Genomic DNA, 20,765 nt, shown 5'->3' on the forward strand with positions numbered 1-20,765 from the left:
CAAGGAGTATTATAATTTATTGTTGCTATTCAACATAGAAATTAAGATATTTAAGAGAATATAGATGAGATCATAACTTTTACATTTAAACAAATAAAAATCATTAAAAGATCAATAATATTTCCAATTACAAATGGTGATTTGCAAGGATGACAATATCTTTCGGAGTAAGTTACTTATGGATTCTAATTTCTATATGAAATTCAAGTCCATTGATTGCTTTTAGTAGAATTATATATATGTGTGTGTCGATGTACAGGGGTATTGTTTCAACAATCTATTTAAGATTTATTAAAATAAATTTTGCTACCTTTTCTATCACTTAAAAGTTTGAACCTTAACAAAATTCAAAAATTCATACTAATATTTACTTAATCAATTAATTTTATACTTTTTCAACTAATAATCCACTCGTTAAAAAGCGCAAATTAACAGATAAACTATAAGAGAATCCAATTTTTCCCACACGTATAAGCTACATGCCCATACAAATATGATTAGCATTAGTTTATCAAATCCGTGACCTCTTTATACCATGCTTGCATGTGGTCTTTCCGCCCGTATGCTACCTAGCCCTAGGTAAAAAATTTGAGGTGTCACAATAAAAAAATATCATGTGTCTAAAATTAATTTTCACCTTAGTTTTTTTTTAAGAATAAATTACCATTTGTATCCATGAAAGATACAGACACTGACAAATGTATCCATATAAGAATAAAACGACAATTGTACCCACGGAAGATAGCTTCCGTGTGCCAAGAATACCCTAACGGACCAATTGTGTAACCAACGTCCGGGTACTCTTGGCACACGGAAGCCAATCTTCCGTGGTCATAATTGTGTCATTTTATTCTTGTATGGGTACATTTGTCAGCATGTATCTTAATGGTAATTTATTCTTAAATAAATAAATTTGATAAATAGAAGATTATATTGAAGGAGATTATTTCCATAGCATATTAAATCTAGTGTAAGATTTTCTTCGTGTACTAGAAAAGATGCCACTGGTTTTTGCATTTGTGAAGAGACTAACCCAACCCATATTTAGTTCAATGACCTTGAACCAGGATCATAGTCATCCCTCCAACAGGACACAAAAGAAGGTGACATTTTGCCAAATCTATTTAACCTTATTTGATAGCTGTCTTGAGACATAAATAATATACAAAACACTCAGAAATATAAATTTATTTATAAATGATACAAATTCATATACAAAAACAAAGAAAATGTCTTTGTTGTACAACAAAATTTGCCCAATTTTTGTTTATTAAAAAACTTAGTATAATTGGGGTAAGGATAGTTTGTTTTGTCTCTGTCTTTATCTCTGTATTTTCTATTCTAAAACACTTACTAAACGTTGCATTATATATCTCCAAATGGATTTCTTCCCTTCTTCGAAAAAGGATTTGGAGTGGTTTGTGTCATATACTCACCACTTGAAAGCTTCATGGTGCTTAGGGATCCAAAAACACTTTCATCATCACTTGTACTAGCAGCTCTTTCAAATCTACAAGAACCATTTCAAAATTTAGCCTTAGAGCAAGAACCATGTCAAAATCTAAGTTATTAGATGAGTTTCTACACGATGTACAAAAGAAGATAGATAGTAAAAAAATATTTCTTTTTTAGAACAACATTAGGTGTATATATGAGGCGTTAGATCTCATGTCGACTGACATCCCTTTGTAGATCCCTCTTAGATTGATTTTAAACTCCATTCAATGATGAATCGGCTGTAAGTCGGCACGAAAATCATACAATAAATAACACAACTCAAGGTTTCATGCTGCCTATTTTCATCACATTATCCACATTTCCACTTCTCTAGTACCTCTTCAAGTACATGGAAGATGATTAGTACAATGTTTTAAGAATAATAAGAAACCAGCCTGTTACATTGTATCATAGTTGTATTCAACATAATATCTAAAGGAATAAGATTTACCTAGGAGGTTGCATGTTATTAACTTGGCCAAAGTATGCACCTGAAAGGATAGAGTTAGAAATAACTATAACTAAATTAAACTAAGAAAACATTTCATCAGAAAATGAAAGATGAAAAAGGGCAATACTATTGGGAAATCCAGATGCAGATTGTGGATGAACAAGTGGAGATCCAAAACTTGTGGACTGAGGAACCATTCCCGAAGACCCATAACTTGAAGCATGCATTAGTCCTGCTCCGGGAGATACAGGTAGGGTACATGACATATTGGGAAGCTGCAGACAAACAATGTTTATTGTCTTAATACAAATATGTGAATTCAAAATTCAGAGAAAAGCGTTATCATGTGCCAACTTGATAATTATTTCTTTACTACTTAGTTTCAAAATAACGTTCAATTTGAACTAAGTGATGCATTGTCTAACTAAAAAATATATTGATTTTATGTTCAATGTACCACCACAATGTCCCAATTGACAGTTATTTTGAAACGAATGGAATAACTATTTACTATTGCCATAGAAGTTTAATGTCTAGTTGAAGAAAAGGTAAAATAAGTAAATCTATCTAAGAAAGCAGACAAATTTTGAAGCAGAAATATACAGAAAGGCTATCAGATTCACTGTAATAAGTCAAAACAGTTCTAATGTTTGCACATACTGATAAGGTGTGGGCTAAAGGTTTGTCCTCAGTTGCTGCAAATGGATTTGATGAGGATCTTGCTGCAATAGGGAATGCTGAGGGGGACTGCAAATGAAAAAAATCAACAAAATCATAATACACACAGAAACCAAAAGAGAAAAGAATATTGTTGGATTAAGCATTTACCACTAGGCCAGAAATCTATTGGTAGCTTTTGGCATAGTGATAATTGCTCGTTCCAACAAAAAGATAAATGAAATGATGATCTGCATAGGATATACCGGTGCATTAGGATAATACTGTAAGCCATATCCCATTCCATGGTGTTGAGGTTGATCATTTTGCCAACCTGAAAGTGGTGTAGGAGGGCCAGATAAGTAGCTTGAAGAGAAAAGGTCCTGCAGAGAATTCATTCATGCCTTAAGGTTCTCTGAGTTCTTAAGAGAAATAAAATTATACAATACAAGGTAGCAGCTCATCTATTACCTCTGGAAGTTCCATTCTTCCAGTAGACCTGTTTTCTACTGTTGAAGGTTTTAAGCCAACACCAGATTTGGTTTCTTGAGTTGGTTTTGAGTTGGTCTGAGGAGAGAGTTCAGTGAAAGCACTGGAGGGATCATGTGAATTTAGAACATCTGATTGCTGCATATAAACAAATTCAGAAACTTGAGTAACTTTGCAAGCAACAAACAATAACAACTAAGTCTTATCCCACTAGATGGAATCAGCTAGATATAGGTCAAAATTTCCATAATACCCAGAGATATATCATATTTATATCTTAAGCTGCCTAACTATTTGCTATCTGATCTACTCTCCAAACTAGAGCCTCCGTGCCTTCTCCAAACATTTCTGTAATTTACAGTACCCAAACTCTACTCTTTTTACTTTATATCCACAAATGTTAACATCAAGGTCTAAAATTAAGGCTATCAAATAGCCAGACATAGTTGACATTTAGTTTCTCACCATATCATTTGGAGCTATAGGTGTGATTGGTGTACTTGTTGGTTGTGCTGTAGAGCTACTACCTACTGATACTGCAGGAGAGAATTGCATGCTTGGTGATGTCTGCCAATCTAAGACTTTGTTGGACTCTTCTCTATGATTTATCTCATCATTTGAAGGCAAAGCATTAGAAGGTTGTTCCATCTCATTGGCTTGGATCGGTATAATAGACCAAGCATCACTACTGGTTGGTGAAGCAGTTGCCTCGGATATTGGAAAAGGTGGCAAGTGCTGCAAATCCCCATGTGTGCTCGAATTTTCTACAGGCACAATTGTTAGATCATTGTTAAAAGTTGAGACCGTAGACATGTCCCCAGTTGTTGCAACCAATGGACCTGACAATTCAGAAAGTAAGAAATCTAAGGAATTTGTATGTGTTGCTTGAGGTGTTGTCATTGTTACAGAAGATGTGAATATATTTGTGTTTGAGATTTTGTTTTCGGCAGCATTAGCGACTGGAAAATCTTCAAATATAGCCCAGTTTTCTTCAATTGGTTGTGATATAGACTGCATTTCTGGTACAGAAGCAGCGTTAGAGGCCTGCAATTAGTACCCAAATCATGAAGCTTTCAGGAGGAACAATTTCTTGTCAGATGGATTTTTCTCAAAAAAAAAAAATGCCACTCTGATGCATGACATTTGGAAACTAAAATTCATCCAAGATATAGTTCAAATGAGATTTTATAATGTAATGACAACCATACCACTTACTTTAAGAGATGGACCATTCTCTCCTGATACTTCTCCCAAAGGGCGTACGACAGGTAATTGAGATTCGTCTACAGTCTTCTGCCTGGCTGGTTGAAGCTGTTTTAGCTTTGTGTCTAAATCTGTAACCTTGCTGTTTCTTGATTCACCGTCTCGGAACCTGTTGTCAACAACCTCAATTTGTATAGGCTTTCTAGCAAAGCTGCCATGCCTTGCCAAATTTTGGGCATATCTTGGGCTTCTTCTTTCATCAACGTAAAATCTAACATTGTTATTGTCATCACTTCTTATATCAGGAGATCTTGCACTAGAACTTCTCTGAACTCTAGCTTCATAAGATGGACTTTTTGGCTCAATACGAAATAAATTAATCTTCTTACTTTGGTATGGTTCCTCCTTTCCTTCCTGTGCAAGTAAAGTAAACAAAATTTTTGACAAAAGGAGCACACAGCACAAGGAACTCATCTTTTCAGTTATGTCTTAGTTTTAACTAGTGATAATAAATCTAAGAACAATGTTAAACAATGAGAAACAAAATTTTTAGTAATTTTCTACCGAAACAACAATGATCTTTAGATGAATAAAGTAGTATTCCCTACTTACTGATCTAAGGATTGAGACACATACCATACTGCATTGTTCTGGTAAACAGATTCTGACCAAAAAATCTATCTAGCTAGTATCTTTTTTCTATAATCCAAAAGATAACAAAAGAACCTACCACTAGATAACAAAAGAACTTACTTCTCTAATCCTCGGAAGATCCACATGATGTTCACCGGTAAATTTTCTTTCCACATACACATTCTTGATGAACTCGCGGAGTCTCTGCATGTTGCTGGATGCAAAGATGTGAATTAGAAGAGGTGATGAATGTACTAATTAGAATCTATAAAAACATCTCCAATGCTCAAACAAGATTACCTCCGGTAGGAGGATACCTGTGATTGCAACTGAAAAATATAAAAATAAGAAAGAATCTAAAGAAACCCGCGAGAGATGAGATGCAAAGTTACTTGGATTCAGGGTAAGAATGTCGTTGAGGGTCCCAGCATTTAAAATAAATTTCCTTGGCTCTCTGTTCATGGATTGATGTCAGATTTGTTTTAATTACCAAATAAATAGATTTGTTTAGCATGATCAATTTGTTCATACCTCGTTACCACCTGCTTGAATAGCTTCAACTTCTTCTAAAGTAAATTTAGCCATGGATACTGATTTTACTCGATGTGTAAATTCTCGACTGTTTTATACATAGAAACATATGGTAAGTAAAGAAAAACATGTTATATATCTGCACTAAGTTGATTTCTTTTCTTCTTTCCCCCCCTTTATGTGAGTTCGAAATCAATTAGACTCCAACTAATCTAGCTCGAGTCGAATTGGTTCAATATTGGAGTATTGTGCTTGCCATGATAGTTTTTTCCCATACACAAGATGCTAACTTAGATTACTCCCTGAGTTCCCTTTTATTTGTCACTATCCCAATTTTGTACTCAAATATGTTGATGGATGTACCAAAATGTTATAGTAACAGATAAAACGAAACATGTTAAAGAGACCAACTGTTGAACCACGTTTCTCTACTCAACTGATATGAAAATATAAACCTTGGACCATCTCAATATAGGAGTTGTTACGTAACATGATGAAACCACGTTGTTAAAGTAAAAGAGGATTATCCAAAACCCTAAAACTGATAACAATTTGAAATACAAAAGCAGCTAAAAGAAACATAAAATAGATTAATCAATAGAAAGCACGGATTTTGTAATGCTTACTGTATTCCACTGCAATTTGTGCAGACAAATGTGCAGAAAGTTGTACACACATATTGTGGTCCCTGAATCATCATTAGAAAAATCATGTATAAACCATCTCTTTCTTTTTATAAATTCTTTTCTTTTTTATAGGTTACAATACTTTCAAGTTTCAACATTGATTAATTCAATAATTTCATAGCGTACCAAGAGGTTGCAATTGATGCATCTTCGATTTTCAGGAAGTTTCAAAAGACCACGAATTATTTTTTCAATCTTCGCTTCATCTTTTTTCGAATTTCCCATTGTCTCTCAAATGATCAATACCTTAACTAACAACCACAACCACAACCAAAACAATGGATTAAAAATAATTAATTAAACAAATAAAAAGTTGAAAAGCAATCCAGCTCACAAGATGTTTCTAATCATTTAATTCATGTCAATTGAAACTTTTGAAGCGTGACACCACAATGTGACATAAAACAGAGAAAAAACGGAAGGGTTTCTAGAAAATGAACCTGGTGTATGAAGAGGGAAATAGAATATGAATGCGTGAACAAAGAGAGAAAGCGAAAAGACGTTAAGTTAGGTTAGGGAGGGAAAGAAGGAATATCAGAACAAAGGGAATGAAACTTTACCGGTAATACCGGTTCCCAAACGCGGGAGGCCTCTGGCGTTTTGATTTTTAGATTTTGTATATTTTATTTGGGCTTAAATTAGAAGTTCAACATTTTCATTTCTCAATTGGGGGTCAACATTTTTAGATTTTGTATGTGCGTGTGCAGTCCCCGCAGGAATCCTTCCTCTCGGATAGTTTTGTGATCCCTAATTGCAAAAACTATTATTCTAAGTGCATGAAAATTTATACAATATCAGAAACAATAATCGAACACGCCCCTATTTAATATAACTATCAAGAAATTAAAAATTTTGTGGCTTCAACGGATACTTTCGCCTCTGAATCTCTGATTGTCGTATCGTATTTAAAATATGAGAAAGTATAGGGAGCCAATGACCTAAGCGTACAATGTGTACAATGAGAGTTTGGAAAGTATTAGAGATATTATTATTAGTGTTACATTGTCTTGTCAAGTTACACTTTTGGGATGAGTGGTTTCAGGACATTGTATAAGAATTCCAGATCTAGAAGGTCAAGGGTTCGAACTTATCCGGATGGTTATTCTGCATATTATAGATGATGTTCATTTGATTCATAAACCAACACTTAGACCATTGGCTCCCTAGCACTACTCTTAAAATATATATATATTATACCAATTATCGCACAATCTTTCACATATAGCTTAAATGATGAGAGGAAACACTAAGCAATTGCGTTAAGATACAAAAGGAGATTTATCCGTCTCGAAAAGTAGCTACGCAAATTGATATAGACATTAGATATTCTATAACATTGTCACATTAGTTTGTTCTAGAAATTAATATATCTTATTTTTCTTCCAGTCCTTCTATGAAGCCACATAATGTTTTATTATTTCTCCTCCATCAACCATCAACTTTATCTTCCGTCCAAACTCCGCCTCGCTATCCTGCCGTTTATATTAGTGCTATGCAATTATGCATAATATTCAAAACTATACAAATGCTAAAATGACAAATGAATTAAATCGAGTGATCCAGTCATTAATGGTTTAATACTGTTATTATCAAACGATGTGTTTTTATAAAACAAATAGCTGACAAAAAATTGGGCTGAAGTGCTGAACATATTCAAGTTTGCCCTGATTTGACCAATCTTTATGTAAATTGTTACCTTTTCCCATACCATCTTTAATATGCAAACAATAAAGAACTAATATTACTATATGATGCATTCTAATATCAGATGGTACATTTACATAACATTAGAACGTTAAACGATTTCATCAATTCTCTTCCATTCTAATTCCATAATATCCCATTCCATGCCTTTCATCAACAATCAGCATAACCCGCAAATCACAATCTTTCCCTCCCACCCGAAGCTATGTTAAATTGAATAATCTCTTTGTTGGTCCGTACTATATTTACAAAGAAAAGGGTGAAATTGCCTTCAACGGGTGAACCGGTGAAGCTAATACCATAGAAACCAGTAGTTACTAGTTAGCAGTTAATTTGCGAATCATTTTTGTAAATTCTATGACAGAAATAGAACTGTAATTTCCATTCAAGGTGTGGTATTATTTGCCGATTTCTATTTTCATATTTAACATTGGGAACCTGAGGATATGGGAAGAGAGAAGGGGGGAAAAAAAAAAGAAAAAAAAAATCTGCACAAAATTCCTTAGACCCATACTAGGAAGATCAACTGCAACAATTACCCTGAACTAAGTAGAACCCTCAAGCTGAATAAGGTGCTACTCAAAAGTGCAAGAGAGTTGCACAAAAAATTCTTCCCCTCAATGATTTCCCCTCATTATTTGGAGCTCAGTATGGAGTCCATGGATAACGAGAGGAGGCCGAAGCACTTCCGAACCCGTGTCGCATCTAGCCGACATCACTGCTGAGCCTCCTCACCTCTAATGCAGCTCAGTGGCACACTGAAGAGATCCATGAAGCTGTAATAGTATCCAATCTACCCATCACCATTCGAGTCCTCCGAAGCTTTTATCGCTTCAGCAGTCATGAGAGCAGCAACAGCACGGTGAATTGCTAGATCTGCTCGGTAAAGCAGTCTTTGAGCCCTCTCTCTCTTTAATCTGGCCATGTTATGTGCATGCCGAGCAGCACCTGAGGCATCACGCAATTTAAACTCATCAAGATCTGAACCATCTAATTGTTCAAAGTCATGCCCTTGAGGGCCATCCATTGGGTACTTCCTGTGACCCATCATGTCGTAATAGCCCATGTTCCATTGATTAACCCCATTTCTCTTCCCTGACCCCGACAATCTCGGACTATCAGAAATCAAGTGTGAATCATTATGATACATATTCCTTGGCTTGTTCCGGTGATGTTTAGGTGTATATTTCCTGTCAAACCCACCATTGTTCATAAAATAATATCTCACGCTGCCAGCATCACGTGGTGAGAATCCCCTCAGTGAGCTCTGAGGCAATGGGGAATCATCCAAAGAATCATAATTGTGGCCTGGATAAGAAATCCTTTCATCACCAAATGCAAATCCATTCAATCTCCTTCCTGTGTTTTACAACAATCAGATGTAAGGAGGAGCTCATAATTTGTTCAAACTGTACTTACACAGCTAGTAAATCAAATACTCACCAGGAGTGTGGAAACCGTCATGTTCATACATAATACTGTTTGCATGCCCTGACACTGAAATTCTCTTTTGTGAACGTTGTTTTGATCCCTTGTTCGGTACTTCCAAACCCCTTGGTTTCAAACAGAAAGCAAACATGGGAGGCTTCTCCAAAGGTGCAAACTTGTCCAGGCATCCATTAGAATGAGGGATGTTATTCTTGCTCATGGCTACTTCCCACTCTCTCAATTGTTGTTGGTATCTTTCCCATTGAGGTGGCTGAACAGAATTAAAGATAAGATATAAAGTTTCAACCAAATCATAACCAAGCACACACATCACACATATCATGTGCCTAGAAGAAAACAGATAATCTTGAGAAAACAAAATGCTATTACACACCACCAAATTTTAAGCCAGTCAATTTTGAAATTAAACCCACAATCTTTCAAATAAACAGGACCACTTCAAAATTAGCAATGTTACATCATGCAGCCATATCTCAAGGTCAGTTATAAAAATGGCAAACTTAGAAACACTTGGCTGGATGCGAAGTCAGATATACATTTATGAATTAATAAAACCCAAAAAGTATGCAGGAATATAGATCAATGCCATAGTTATTCACCACCATAAATGCATTATATGCATTGACTTGGTAATGGCTCACTTTGCAATTGCAGTATTAACCTCGCTTCCTCCTCCCTTCCCTTCCCCCACTCTCGTTTTACATTAAGTCACAAAAACAGTTCAGTAAAGATAGGTAATTTTTACAATACCTGAAAATGCCGTATCAAAGCCATTCCTCTCTTCTGCCTTTTCTGCTGCCAATATTCATAAATGGTTTTGGCTATAGGCATCGTTGCAACATCAACCATGAGTTCTTCTATTTCAATAGGTGTAAACTGGTCTTGCTTCTGAGCATATGCAGCCTTTTCAAACCTATCTATTGTCTTCTCAAATATTTCCTCCGAGATCCCATCCATGCTATAATTGTCTTTTTCAGAATTTTGCAAAGTCAAAATCCACTGCTCATCCTCACTGTCCATATCATACAGGACATTTGATGAATTCAGGGCCATATCAACATCTGTTTCAACTTGGCGAAAATATTTAGAACTCCGAACAAAACTAGCTTCAGATTCATGACCATCATTTTCTTCAATCAAGATAACACCTGGAATAGGTATATTTTTAACTGAAGCCGCACGGATGTTACGGTTGTAACATTCCTCATGCATCTCTTTGAAAAGAGCCCACTGACTCCTATCAGGAAATTCTAAGACCCAATCTTTCCCTCCTTTCCACATCATAGCATGCGTATAGCGATTAGTTGATCCAGTTTGCAGAAACTGATGTGCTTTGTATGAGTACCTAGTAACTCCTGCAAGTTTTACAGAAAGTTTCCACTCATTATGGTCAAACAGCTCTAAAACAACCTGGGCACCATATTCTCTCCACCCTTTATCCCCAAGGGTAATCAAGACATTTGCATCACAAGATAAGGACTCCAAATTCTTTTCAGGACCTCTAGCAACATCTGATGACTTCTTGTCATTAGCTTTCCTAATCCTCTTGTGAGGTAGCCCTTTCTGATGACCCCTATGCCTCGAGCCAAAATCATAACCAGCAAAAGGAACTGAATAAGATACTTGTGTCCGTGGCTTCTTTGGTCCATTACTAAAGCCATTTTGAAGAGAATCAACCTTCCCATCGGACCATCCATGTGACTTGAATCCCAATGTGGAATTAGTTTTGTTTTGATGCCAAGAACTTCGGGGAGCAGTTGGATTGGGGCTTTGAATGACACCTCCATTTATATTCCAAGAAAATTCAGAAGAGTGCTGAGCATAATGTAAATCACCATCGACAGATTTCTCAAAATGATCAACTGAAGGAATTTTAACACTGAGATTACCGCGAAATGAATGAGAACCATCATTAGCTTTAACATCAGCAGTTAAAGAAGTAGGAGACAGTGAGCAGCCATCATCAGCTTTAACCTCATCAGGTAAAGAACTTGAAGGCAAAGTGCACACATCAGAATGATCGGATTGCCACCTTGGTAACTGAATAGCAGCTGGCCTCTCTGGAACATTACAACCAGAAGTTCTATCATCACTAAGACCGATATTCTGTTGATTTTGAGAAAGAATTCCACCACTGCAATCAGATGCACAAATTATCGGATTGGACTTGGCACAAACCAATCCATCACACACAACATCCTTTGATGAAGTCATCATAACTTTGTCCAAATTAAACTCTTCCCTCCTTTCAGAGCAACCATCTGTCTTCAGACCAGAGTCTTCCTGAGCATCTACCAAGGCTTTATCACAAAAGCTTATATGAGCTACTGACTGCTCCATCAGCAACTTAAGATGCAAACTGAGAAAAAATGTGGGTGCAGCCGCAAAAGAAAGAGAAAAAGGAAAAACCTTCCTCTTTCCGGCATCAGAAGACTGATGGGTGTCAACCCGAGTGAACTCTCTAGAAACACCCATAATATTAATCCCCGGTCTAGTCCTCTTTCGCATGATCTGTTCTCGTAAAGTCACAATTTATCCAAGGAAAATAAATAAATAAATAATAATAAATCAACATAATAGACTTTGCAGTGCCTGTCTGCCTGACAAGCTTTGAGACAAGACATAAATAAATGTAGCTAGGAATAGGTTAAATGATGTGAACAAAATAGAACTACCGATCAAGAAACTAGAAAACTAGAAGAAAGTACCTTTACTGTGGATGGCTGCCCACTGATGGATGTAACAGGATGCCCACTTGTTCCATTTTGAAGTGCCTGGATGTTATCATACGTGCATTCAGAGAGATGGAGCTGCTTACTGAGTAAGCAATGTTTCTTAAGCTTTGAATCCAAGTACATCCACTTTGAATTCTCCACTCTTGAGAAATTGTAAAAAGCAAATACAAGTGGCTTTTTAATGACATGAACACTTGAAAACCTGAATCTGATCGATGTAACTGGCAACTCCAAGTCAATATATTCCCCCTGATCGACAGGTTGGTTAAATACTCTAAGGACCCAAAAGACAAATGCCGCAGCCATCTTTGAGCATCCTTCGAACAACAGGAACCTAAGCCCAAACACATTATCAACAAAAAGCATCTCCAAATGAACTCTTGGCCACATGGTTATAACTGTTCCATAACGAAGCAGCAGAACAGCACGGACCAGCCACAAATTGTCAGATCTAAACGAGTCATTCAGCACCGAGCGTATTGGAAAATTGAAGTCGAATTTGAATGCTGCTGACCCTGTGTCCAACCAAAGTTTAGTTACTCCTTCTGAATATGTCAACCGCAATGGACCCTTAGTCTCAACACTCCTGTCAACTGGTTCTCTGACAATGGAACAAGAAGCATTTATATTAGCATGCATCTCTTTAGGGACAAGAGGGGATTTTGATGTTGGCCTACGCCTTGTCCTAACATAGACAATAGGCTGTTTGCCATCTTTGTGGCAATTGGCACTTTGCAATGAGGACTTCTTCCCAAGATTGTCACCTAATTTATCATGTGAAACAGAACCACTGGAGATACTACCTTTACCCTCTCTCAAGTAACTCTTGGTTGAGCATCCCTGTACTTTTACGGGTTCATCATAAAAGGATGAGACTGTACCTGGAAGAGGACCAGAGGACCTATGTTTTTTAATACCATGCAAAGCAGAAGATTTAACCCGATGAGAAGATCGAGCCAACCATGAGATTATAGGCTCTGTGTCCATACAGTTTTCTCCACAGCTATCATCCTCTGTAATATCATCTCTTACTTGCCTTTCTTTTCTGGACTTGCTCCCTTTTTGTGCATCAGAATCCATACTTTTCTTTACTGTTCTTTTTTCCCCTGCTTCTCTTCGAACTTCACTAGGAAATAAAAGGAGTTTGAACCTCTCAGTTTGAAGATTAACCCATTCTTGGTCCCGATCATCATATTTGATATGGTGAAGCTTACTTTCTTTGTCATAGCCATCAACAAGGCCATAGTACCAACTCTGGTCCAACGGCCAAAAAACCTTAATTCTCTGGTTCAATACCCAGTCCGGATCCAAATCACCTAACAAAATTTCATAGAAGTGCCGCCTCTTCCTGGAACTACCCTTCTCTTTGTCCAGTTTCCTTGGTCTCAAGACTCTATTGGCAGTATCAACTGACGCTGATTCTGAACCTGGAGACTTTGATCCATGACTACTAATATTTCTACTAGAAGGCAGCAAAAAGGACAGACCAGTACAGTTTGGATCAAACCGTGAAGATAGCATCCTTGCTGCATTCTCCTCAAGATTTGCCTCATCATCCTCCCGCAAATGATCAGATATTTTACTGCTATCTATTAGAGGCTCAGCCTCCTTGGCAACCCTAATTCTATCTGAAGACAAAGCCTTTCGCTTCCTATCCTTCCTCCGTGGCCTCTTTAAAGAGGAATCACCACTATTTACAGCAGAATGACAGGCACTCTCCTCCTTACCCTTGAAATGCTGCACAGAACTTGAATCACAACTCCTACTTTCCTTAATCTCATCAACATCCTTCTGTTTAGTCTTTGAAGACTCAACCCCCCTGTCCAAATCATCAATGCTTAACTTAGGCAACTGATCGCCATTGCAACTTCTACCACTTGGCTGACCTGCCAGGTTCGGTGCTTGACGAACTTCAAATTTCTTCCGCCCCACAAAATCCCTCTTTCGCTTTGGAATACATACAGGACCATCACTGAGAATTAGTGAATGTCTATTAACCCCACTACTGCTACTCAATCCCTGCTTGGCCTCCAACTTATGTTCACACAAATCCTGCCTACTGGAGCCAGGCCCTTTGTGAGATTCTTCATCAACAACCTTCTTGATGCAACCATCAGCATTTTCTAGGCTGCTTAGAGGCAGTTCCTTTCTACTCCTCTTTTTCTTGCTCCTCTTCTCATCACCACCCCCACCATGATTACTCCCTTTCCTCTTTAGGTTCTTCTCAGGGGCCTCGTTTGTAACTTTTGATTTATACAAACTCTTCAGATCCAAAGATCTCGATTTTTTGGGAATTGCAGCGCCATGTGAGTTCCCTTCTCTATCTTCCATGAACAATCGGCAGTACAGTACCAAATTCCCAAATTTTCACATTCCATCATACATATCGGAACGCTTTTTCCAGATCTGAACCACCAAAAAAGGAAAAGAAAAATCACAACTAATCCCTACACCATTTTCAAAGTACTAAGATCACGAGAATTCTACGCATGCATTGGAATAATCGCATTAAACAACACCGAACATATTAAAAACAAATTCGTAACAAATTCATACACGTACCTCAACCGACACACCGCAGAGCAGTTGATTCCGCCCCCAAATCGCGAGGATCACCACCACGGATCATGAGTTAGGGTTTGAATCTCACCTCTTCGAACAAAAACCCTAATCTAATTGTGAATTTGGGATTGAAATTCACCGATAAATTTCGATTTCAATTTTGCTTTTTTTGTTTTTTTCAAAAACCGCGAGAGACGGACGAGAGCTAGGGTTTCTTTTCAGTTTCGCGAGAAAGGGTTTTTAGATCGAAAAATATCAAAATATTGAAGTAGTTGAAATGGAAAATAGCTCGGAAAACACAGATTGTTTTTTAATGACACGTGGCACTGTAGGGTCCGATGGATCGGAAATTATCGGTGCTGTCTACAATCGTCTATTTCGTGGTCTACGATAAGCAGGACTTTATGAAAGGTTCATGAGCATACGATTGAAATATGAACAGCTCGATTGGATTTTTGGCATGAGACGAGCACGAAGATTCCGTAATGTTCTCGCGGTTGCACGAGACATAGGCGATAAGATTTATGCGCACTGTTTTCTGACGAGAAAATGGAAAGTGAAATCAATTTCCACTGAGTGGTTTGGTAATGGGGCCCTCGTCTTTGGTAAAATTCGGAAATGCCATTGAGCTTTTAAGGATCCCTTGGAAATGTATTTTCAATTTCTAATTTCTATTATATTTAGGGAGTGGATTCTCTCCAATGAAAAAAAATTGGATGGTGTTAATTGTGATCTTTTACTTTTTATTATTTTCTCTCTCTCATTTTTAATTTTGGCCCCACTTATAAAATTAATGGTGAGAGATCACACTACATTTTCTTTAAGTGTTGAAAAAACTAGAAAAGATCCATTTCCTTCTATTCAATATTTTTTTCGAATCTTAAGAAAAATACTCCTCATAAGAAAGGAATTTTTAATTTAAATTAATAAAATATAATATTAAATTAATAAAATATAATATTTATTGAAATATGTAAATAGAAAAATATTCTATAAACATGATGTGATATATCATTGTACACTGAAACACTTTAAAAACGCATCTTAAATATGTAATTACTAAAAAGTGATACACGCTGACTGTTACACATCTCGAATCCAAATGCATCTAAAATATGTAATAAATGTTGAAAATAGATACTGAGTACTCGAGATATATGACTAATGAATTTTAAGCCTTAGTAGCTGATATATGTTCAGCTCAACTATATATAGGGTGTGGTTAAGATGTTTATTCATCTAAGGGGTTTTTGTTAGTTTTGGAAAGCTTGAAAAGCATATATAGCTCACAAAGATGTGGTGCCAAATATCATGTGGCACTCCAAACCTATGCACCTTTCTACAAAAGTAATCGTAAATCTCATCCTCTAATATATAATATAATCAACATTTACTTGTTAATTTTATAAAATGCAAAAGATAATATTTATCAGTAGTTCAAATTCTGCCAAAGTGCTACAAAAAATTTCATAGACATCCAGCAGAGAATTGCTTGCATCAACGATAGTATTTCAATCTATCCAATTCCAAAACTATATATTTAGCATTTTTTCGAATACTGTAGTTTTTTACTTCCATGAGAACAGCATCTCTACTCTTAAACCTATAGTCGACCGGAAATTTTACACCGCTATCCATGTTGTAATCTTCTTCTTTGCTACAGTTGAAAGGATCATCTAGTTAAGAGTGTGATAGTGGCTTGGAACTTCTAATAATTGTGAATGGCCAAAGGGGGAGGAAAAAGAAATCGAGCACCCCATCTGTTGGAGTCTCTGGCACATACTCGTCGGATGAATCATTCTCTTTAGACGAACCGATTTCAACAACACAATCCGAATAAGACTTACTCTCATCTTCTTCGACAATATCGTGAGGTACGGCAAAGTGAATCGGTGTTGCCTCTACCAAAATTGCTTGCGGGATCAAAGAGGACATCCCACAACTACCACCTCCGTCACGAACCGCTACATACCACTCCATCACATGTTGTGATATTAACCTAGCATATACATCAAATATTACCCACACATGATAATCAGTTTCGACCCAAAATGCCATGTTAATAAATCTTTCACTCGGCAGTGTGGAGAGAAATCTATATGCAACTCTCCAAACCTCCTTAGAACATATTGCACCCATGTTGCTCAATATGACATTCTTCACGGCGTCTGGAGAATTATGATGGCAAGTACGCAACATCATAGGTGAATTGCACTCAAAGACTTACTAATAGTCATGTATATGAAGAATAAGGAGGAGAATAGAGAATAATGGAATTAGTGTATTGTGATGAGCTTGAGTTAAGAACCTTATATAGGAATTTTTTTTATGTAGTTATTAAGGGTACTAAGAACGTAGATAAATATGCACACATCCCAAGCACACAGACCCAAATTTCTATATAAACATATCCTAAGTACTCAGCACTGGTTTATGTACAATTATGCAGTTGTATCATATCACAGGTGTAATCGTATAATTTTTTTAACTGTATCATATTCTAGGTACACAGTACCCCGTTTGCATTATTAATGATTTTTTTCGTCTGTGTACATGGAATGTGTAATGCATATCGTCAAAAAACTAGTCTCAATCTAAATACTTCAAGGACAGAAGATAATGCCACTTAGCCAATAAAAAAGGAATGTTACATGCTCGTCGTCAAGAACAAGGTCTTCTTATTTACCTTTATTGTTATGGAAGAAATTTTGGTAGGTGGTGAAAGAAAGGTTGGGATAATTGATCTCGTTCTTGATTTAGTGGTAACTTGTTATGACCCAACTAAGATTGGGCCGCTTAATTAGTTGGTTAGCACATTAGAGTTTGTTAGGAATATAAATAAGAGTATTGAGTCATTATATTGAGTATGAAAAAATTAATGAATTTGTCAATTCTTTAGAATTCTTTGAAAATTAGTAACTCATCTCAAATAGAATTGCAAAATTGGTGTTTTATTGAGAGTCTTCTATGCCAAAAAAAAAAACTTAATTCCATTACGAATTTCCAATGTTCGATGATATCAGATATGGTTACCATTGGCTGATTCTCACATAACAGTTTTAGAATTCTCAAGGAATTATAGAATTGAATGTTGAACTTTGTTCAATTTAGGGTTTCTCTTCTTAACTCGAAGAGGGAGTACTTATATTGATTTAGAGAATGCTAACATTGAAAGAGATTGGTAACTCGTCTCGAATAGCATTGCAACATAACTAGTATTTTCCCTAAGGGAGGTAGGCCAATGATGGCAACGACATATAATAGAAATAGAATAATATTGCATGTGGAGTGTAGAAGGTATGAGTGGATTTATCTGAAAAACACAATTCACTTACTATTAACTACAGATTGATTTTATATGTCTCTCTACTGATATGGATAGTGCAATGTTCTTTTGACTTCTGGTATCCAATAACACTTACTTTCAAGTATAATTGTATATGAGATTCAAAGTACCTTATGGTGATAGAGCCTTTAAAGGCCATGGGTCCTTGTTTTTTTGGTTTTTCATGGTATCCCTTAGCCCGACAGGCTAAAGACTAATCTGTCACGGTACTGAGGTCTATTTAAGGATTTGCAGCTAGTCAATGGATTGCTGCATGCACAAGGCGGGATTCGAACCCCCGACACTTGCTTAAGCGGGCTAGTGAGCTAACCACTACTAGACCAACCCAATTTAGTTTTTATGAGTCGTTGTTGAGGACAATGATAAAAAAAAAATGCTTCATCTTATATGCAGTATGAGAAGAGATAAGTAGGTCAACAAATACTAAGTTTGTGCTACCAATGATAAAGGGAAGTAGTACTTGGATCTAGTCAGCAAGTCATTGATAGAAGGAAACCATGAGAGCTTAAAGATGTTGATTTGGATGAGTAATTATAAGTGACAAGTCGCTCAATATAGACAAGTAAAAAAGAAGAGTCCAATAATACTAACAAATCACAAAGCAGTGCAATATAAAAAAGGATGCATTACAAACATATAAAAATATATATAGAAAAACATATATTTGAGTCATGATTGTTGCTAATAAAATATAGATCAACGTTGTAGTTCATCTGACAAATTTTACATCGTGGACTTTGTGGTTGAATTCGCCAAGAAAACTAAGCTAGTTTAGGATTTTTAATTTTTTCTACCAGATCTCTTAACTAAAAGTGACTTTACTTTCTTTCTGACATCCACCAAGCCATTAGGCCAATGTAGAACATAGGATGTTGTATAAAGTGCTTCTGGATGAGATCTTTTTAGATTGAATCCTGAAGAATTTTTCCTCTCCAAGAAAAACTATTATGATCTTCTATTAGAAAAATGACTGCAACAAGGGAGATCAATTAGGAATGCAATATCTTTTTGTAAAATGATCGACCCTCAATGTAGATGAAGTTGCTTATTTTTGTTTGATAATGCATAAAAAAATAGGGTAATGAATATTTTTTGTCCCAAAAATTTTCGATTTGCAACAAACGTACTTCTGACAGGTAATTTTTAAGAAACTCAGGACCAATTCAGTAACAATTTCACAAGGACACCATTTAACATGTAAGAACTCAATTTTCGGTAAACAGACTATTCTGACTATTTTAAAATTTATCCTGCAAAATTCAAAACTCCGGCCCAATAAGAAATAGTGAAGAAGGCCCAAGGGTTAAAAATAAAAATTTAAATAGAAAAAGAAAATTTATGAGGTTAAACTTGACTTTATGAGGGTAATTAATTTCTCTAAGTCAAATTTGTCTAGTTGGTATTAAATATTAGTTTACTATTGGCTTATTTTTCTCACTAGAGACTTTTTGAGCCGGGAAAACACTTTTAGTGACGGTTTTGCGCACGCCGAGAAAAACTCTAGTAACCAAAGACCTCGGAACCAATGGTAAAAATAATTTCTACCTGAGTAAATGTGTCTCGAGATTTATATTAGCCATCTACTCATGATTTAATTCTTTAAGAATAAATATTAGCCACTAATTATTTTACCGCACGGTAAAAGTTATCCGAACCGAATTTTTGACTAGTATTCCACAAATGACTCCTAGAGATCCCAAATCCTCTTACTTGCCACCCAAGTAACTCGTCCCCCTCTCTTAGCCTCTAGGCCGATATTATCTTAGTCTCTTATCCCTCTCTGCTATATTTTTTAACCACGAATAATTAATTGCGGTTAACTGCAGATAAACACGTCATTATGAAACTGACTGTGTTTTCCCGAAATCATGCTCTTTCTCTCTTATTCTCAGCCCATTCTTCTCTAATTTTTCTTTTTCCATCACTCTTTTACTATATTAATTAAGTTAGACTTCAGCATTTTATTTAAGACAATTATCAAGCAAAAATTTAACAATATTTTACCACAAAGAGAGATATAAAAATCGTGAGTGAGAGAGGAGAAAAAGTGAAACTTCTGCACCTATTACCTGCATTTTCACCCCTTTTCCTCAAGGTTCTTACATTGTTTTTCAAGGACTCAAGTCATACAAACACAAATCCTTGCCTGATTTCACTAATTCTTGTGTTTATATTGAAATTTTGGCAATGTAATCTATTGTTCCTTCTCCTTACTTTTCTATTTTTTTCAACAGTGGTCATGATAAATTCTTGCTCTCCCTCATTTATAGAAAATCCCTCTTGAAGCCTATATGGATCACACCTAATCAGCTAGAGAAATTCGAGCTCATAGTGGTTGAATTTTGACCTTTTTGTGACACTTTTCGGCTAAAAACGAAACTGCACAATCACAGTCGTGCCTCTACCTTTGTGTGCATGTTTTCTAGTGTTTGAAAGGTCTAAGAACTGAATTAGATAAGAGCTAAGAGTTAACATTAGTTAGAATATGTTTGTGCTTGTTTTCGGTGTTCATATGAACCACTTTGTGGTGAATTTGTGCTTGTTTTGCAAATCTAAAAATTCTATAAGCTATCTCTATTTTGGCTTGATAAATATGTGTAATATACAGTATAATTATCTCTGGATTTTGTGTGGTAACAGCAAAAAATATGGAAGCGCCTGGGGTTTAAGTTTCAAGTCTTAAACGTCACTAAAAGTAGAGAAAAATATAAAACTACATCTCTAAAAATTTCAGCCATTGAGAGCACGAAAATTATGGTGAAAAAGAGTTAAAAAAAAAAGTGAGAAAAATAGTTTTAATCCTATGGAACAAGTAGGTAAAA

At 36.1% G+C, this 20,765-nt stretch overlaps 2 protein-coding genes across 5 annotated transcripts; both read right to left on the reverse strand.

Moving 5' to 3' along the window:
* On the reverse strand, positions 1,172 to 7,068 carry LOC107614533. 4 transcript variants are annotated; one of them, XM_021109983.1, is made up of 14 exons: positions 6,708 to 7,068; positions 6,274 to 6,398; positions 6,088 to 6,149; positions 5,462 to 5,549; positions 5,323 to 5,384; positions 5,051 to 5,144; positions 4,310 to 4,711; positions 3,560 to 4,138; positions 3,077 to 3,232; positions 2,872 to 2,988; positions 2,609 to 2,695; positions 2,076 to 2,223; positions 1,949 to 1,988; positions 1,172 to 1,510 (listed from the first exon to the last, which is right to left on the reverse strand). In XM_021109983.1, exons 2-14 carry the CDS (start codon positions 6,370 to 6,372, stop codon positions 1,366 to 1,368), a joined length of 2,079 nt encoding a protein of 692 aa, XP_020965642.1. In that variant the 5' UTR covers positions 6,373 to 6,398; positions 6,708 to 7,068; the 3' UTR covers positions 1,172 to 1,365. The 4 variants fall into 4 exon arrangements, with proteins under 4 accessions (XP_020965642.1, XP_020965641.1, XP_016172209.1 ...); XM_021109982.1 differs by lacking the exon at positions 6,708 to 7,068 and adding an exon at positions 6,588 to 6,700; XM_016316723.2 differs by lacking the exons at positions 5,323 to 5,384; positions 5,462 to 5,549; positions 6,708 to 7,068 and adding an exon at positions 6,588 to 6,700.
* On the reverse strand, positions 8,210 to 14,858 carry LOC107612765. Its single transcript, XM_016314496.2, has 5 exons — positions 14,598 to 14,858; positions 12,009 to 14,441; positions 10,051 to 11,811; positions 9,295 to 9,550; positions 8,210 to 9,210 (listed from the first exon to the last, which is right to left on the reverse strand). Exons 2-5 carry the CDS (start codon positions 14,364 to 14,366, stop codon positions 8,645 to 8,647), a joined length of 4,941 nt encoding a protein of 1,646 aa, XP_016169982.1. The 5' UTR covers positions 14,367 to 14,441; positions 14,598 to 14,858; the 3' UTR covers positions 8,210 to 8,644.

This window comes from Arachis ipaensis, chromosome B08 (assembly GCF_000816755.2).
Source record: "Arachis ipaensis cultivar K30076 chromosome B08, Araip1.1, whole genome shotgun sequence".
NCBI lineage: Eukaryota > Viridiplantae > Streptophyta > Magnoliopsida > Fabales > Fabaceae > Arachis > Arachis ipaensis.